This window comes from Chenopodium quinoa, unplaced genomic scaffold, assembly GCF_001683475.1.
Source record: "Chenopodium quinoa cultivar QQ74 unplaced genomic scaffold, ASM168347v1, whole genome shotgun sequence".
NCBI lineage: Eukaryota > Viridiplantae > Streptophyta > Magnoliopsida > Caryophyllales > Amaranthaceae > Chenopodium > Chenopodium quinoa.
The window spans coordinates 1,108,047-1,111,143 of NW_018744143.1; the positions used below are offsets into that span (position 1 = coordinate 1,108,047).

General features: G+C 35.1%; 1 protein-coding gene across 1 annotated transcript; it reads left to right on the forward strand.

The window, feature by feature from the left end:
* Positions 1 to 379: 379 nt before the first annotated feature.
* On the forward strand, positions 380 to 803 carry LOC110693323. Its single transcript, XM_021870476.1, has one exon. It carries the CDS (start codon positions 475 to 477, stop codon positions 730 to 732), a length of 258 nt encoding a protein of 85 aa, XP_021726168.1. The 5' UTR covers positions 380 to 474; the 3' UTR covers positions 733 to 803.
* Positions 804 to 3,097: the final 2,294 nt, after the last annotated feature.

Sequence of the window (3,097 nt, forward strand, 5' to 3'; positions counted from 1 at the left end):
CTACTTTCCCTAGTTCCCCAAGGTTCATGACTAAAGATCATGCTTAGGGGGGACAATTAGCTAATAATTCAGATCTAAGTACATTTAAAAAATACAATTATATTATCCAAGATTCTCACACGTAAGTAAGGTCTCATCTTATCCAAATCTCACCTAATCAGTCCTACCAATTTTGGGACATTTCATCAAAGTGCCTTTCGTTGTTCTTGCCTTTTGTGGACCCCATCTTATCTTTTTTAACACTCACTTTAATTGTCCCATATATATTAATATGGACCCCACTTGCCATCCCAAAAAAACCAGGGGTTCCACTCCTCTTGTTTTTACCAAAACAACCCCACTATTCATTTCTCTCTTCTTCTATAAATACACCTAATCCTTCACCAAAATTTCAATCAAATTTATCAAACTTCCTCCAAAAAAAAATAAAGAAATTCACAATTTTCTAAAATTAAAACTTCTTATATTAAAAAAATGAGTTCAGTAAAAAGCAGAGTATGGATAATAGTAGCAGCAGTAGAAGGGATGAAAGATCAAGGTTATGCAAAGTGGAATTATGCAATTAAGTCAGTTAATCAACATGTTAAGAATAATGTTAGATCTTATTCTCAAGCTAAAAAGCTTTCTGGTTCTTCTTCTGTAATTTCTCAGAATTTTAGGGATGAGAAATTGAGAGAATCTGAGGAATCTCTTAAAAAAGTTATGTACTTGAATTGCTGGGGTCCTTGTTAATCTTGTATTTGTATAATCTTGATTGTATATTTGTTATATAAATAGTGTTTAATCAAGTTTTTTTGGTCTCATATTTGGTTGTTTGATCGATCGTTGTTTTAATTAGCCAAAATTCGCACCTTTGATAATTTGTGAAGTCTTAACTTATGAAGATGAACCATACTATAGGGATTATTATTATTATTAGCCCCATAAAAAGATGGTTTCTAACAAATTTTCCGAAATATAAGTAGATGACTAAACTTTATCAATCCAAATGATACAAGCACCAGCTAGGATATTAACATTCTTAGTTTTAAATATGATTGTAGTGTACTAAAGAAATGAATCGTAAATTGATTAATCTTTTAATAAACTTTTGTGCAATTATTTAATCACTTAATATGAGCAGATTAAGTGTTGATAGTATGGCACTGCTATTTGGTAATTTGGATCTTTATGATTTGTAATGGAAAAACATGGTAAAACTTAATGTAATTTTATGGTATCTATTGAAGCTTAACGTTTTGATTATAAAATTAGTAATTCATTGTAGATTCACTCAAAAAGTTTCTTTTTTGAAAGACACTCAAAAGAAATTTTATGCTCCTTTAATATCATTTTTGCTCAATTTAATAAGATTGCTTTAATATTTCTATTGATGTAATATGAGCTAAATGCTAATGCTCAGATTTTGGAAGTTGCTGACCAAAAGGATTGTTACCTATCTATCCGTACGGAGTAATTTAACAAAAATAATAATTAGATCGGTTTAGAGTCAATTTCGGCTTAGTTCAGAATTGGTTTCAAGTAAGGGAGATAGAGAATCTTTATTACTAAAGTTTCTACAATTAGTCTAATCGTTAAATTGAGTAATTTAGCAGAGTCAGTCAATTATTATTATCAATAGTTTAGTCTGAGTAAAGTTATGAATGGAATTGGTTAAGTGTGTCAGCACTTGTGATTAGTAGTTTAGTTTAGTGTAGTTGCTCGTTCAAGTTAAACCCTTCCCCCATTCTCATGTATATAGTGTAAATAGTATTCTTTATGTTTATATAGTTTACTTTTCGAGTTGACTTTGAGTTTATAGAGTTAATTAATCTCCTCGTAGGATCGACCCTTACTTACCCTTTTTACTAGTTGTTAATATTTTTAAAGGTTTAAATTAGGTATTTAATTTTTTAAATTTGGTGTGGTAAACGACCCATATCACATCTCAACCTTCATCGAGCACTTAAGGGAAGTCTATCTCTAAGGCAGCAGCAAAGACAAGAGCTCCTCCAAAGTCAAAAGCTCCTCCCAAACCAAAGTTGCATGTCAAGTCTAAATAAGGCAAAAAAAACAAGTTATTTGGATTTTTTTTTTTTTTTTTTTTTTTTTTTAACAAAGCTATTTGGAAAGTTTAATTGAAGAAGTTGTATTTTGATATTTAACATAGATTTAGTTAATGTTGCACCTAAGTTAATTAGAAACTGATATTTTTAGGTCATGTGTTGACAAACAATAGTATTTTGGATGATTGTGGGTAAGAGCCCCTGTTTTTAAGTTCTCAATGTGTTGAACAACTAATTTATTGCAATTAATGAATGAAGAACAACTTTTTGGATCAAAAATAAAGCCTGTCTTTTCATTTCATAGTTAATACCATACATAACAAATGCACACCATGTATTTTAGCCACTATCCTTGTTTGGGGTAAAAATACCCCTGGCCACATGGCCCAATAATATCATGACACGTGGTAGCCCACCAAAGGCCCAACGGGATCCAATCGGATGCTGCCACGTGGCATCAAAACCCTAATCAGGGAACATGTCTCCCCCACTATAAATAGGGAATTCCTCCTCATTTATTGGGTATTCAAAAATACATACACAAAACCCGAGCAATATTAATTGCGGAATCTCTCTGAATCAGTGAGAAAAACCTATTTACCTTCCGCACTATTACCCATCCGTAAATCATACTAACTTGATCGTCGGAGGCGGAACTCCACCCAACCGGAGTTTCGTGGTTTTGCAGGTACAGAAGTCAGCCGCGCCTACTCCGTATTGTAACTCTCCCGAGGGACTAAAAACACCCGAAAAATTTGGCGCCGTCTGTGGGGAGAGTACTACTGAGATGGCATCTGATCCTGTACCGAATGCAGAGGGCAGCCGGCCTCCGGCTGACCCCGAGGTCCACACGGACCATGAGAATGGCAGTGGGGACGACTACGACGTCGAAACCTACATGGCCCCAGACGGATCATTCCGTTCTAGGCGCACCCGTTCTAAGGAAACAAGGGAACGGAGCCAAGACAAAGCTTGTCCCAGCAACCTAGGCGGCAAGCCTGTTGGACAACCCCAGGCGGCGGAGGGTGCTGCCCCCGTCACCAGAGACGAAC

What these genes read in the sequence shown, in the direction of transcription:
- LOC110693323 (XM_021870476.1), top strand. Translation starts at nt 475, where the DNA reads ATGAGTTCAGTAAAAAGCAGAGTATGGATAATAGTAGCAGCAGTAGAA.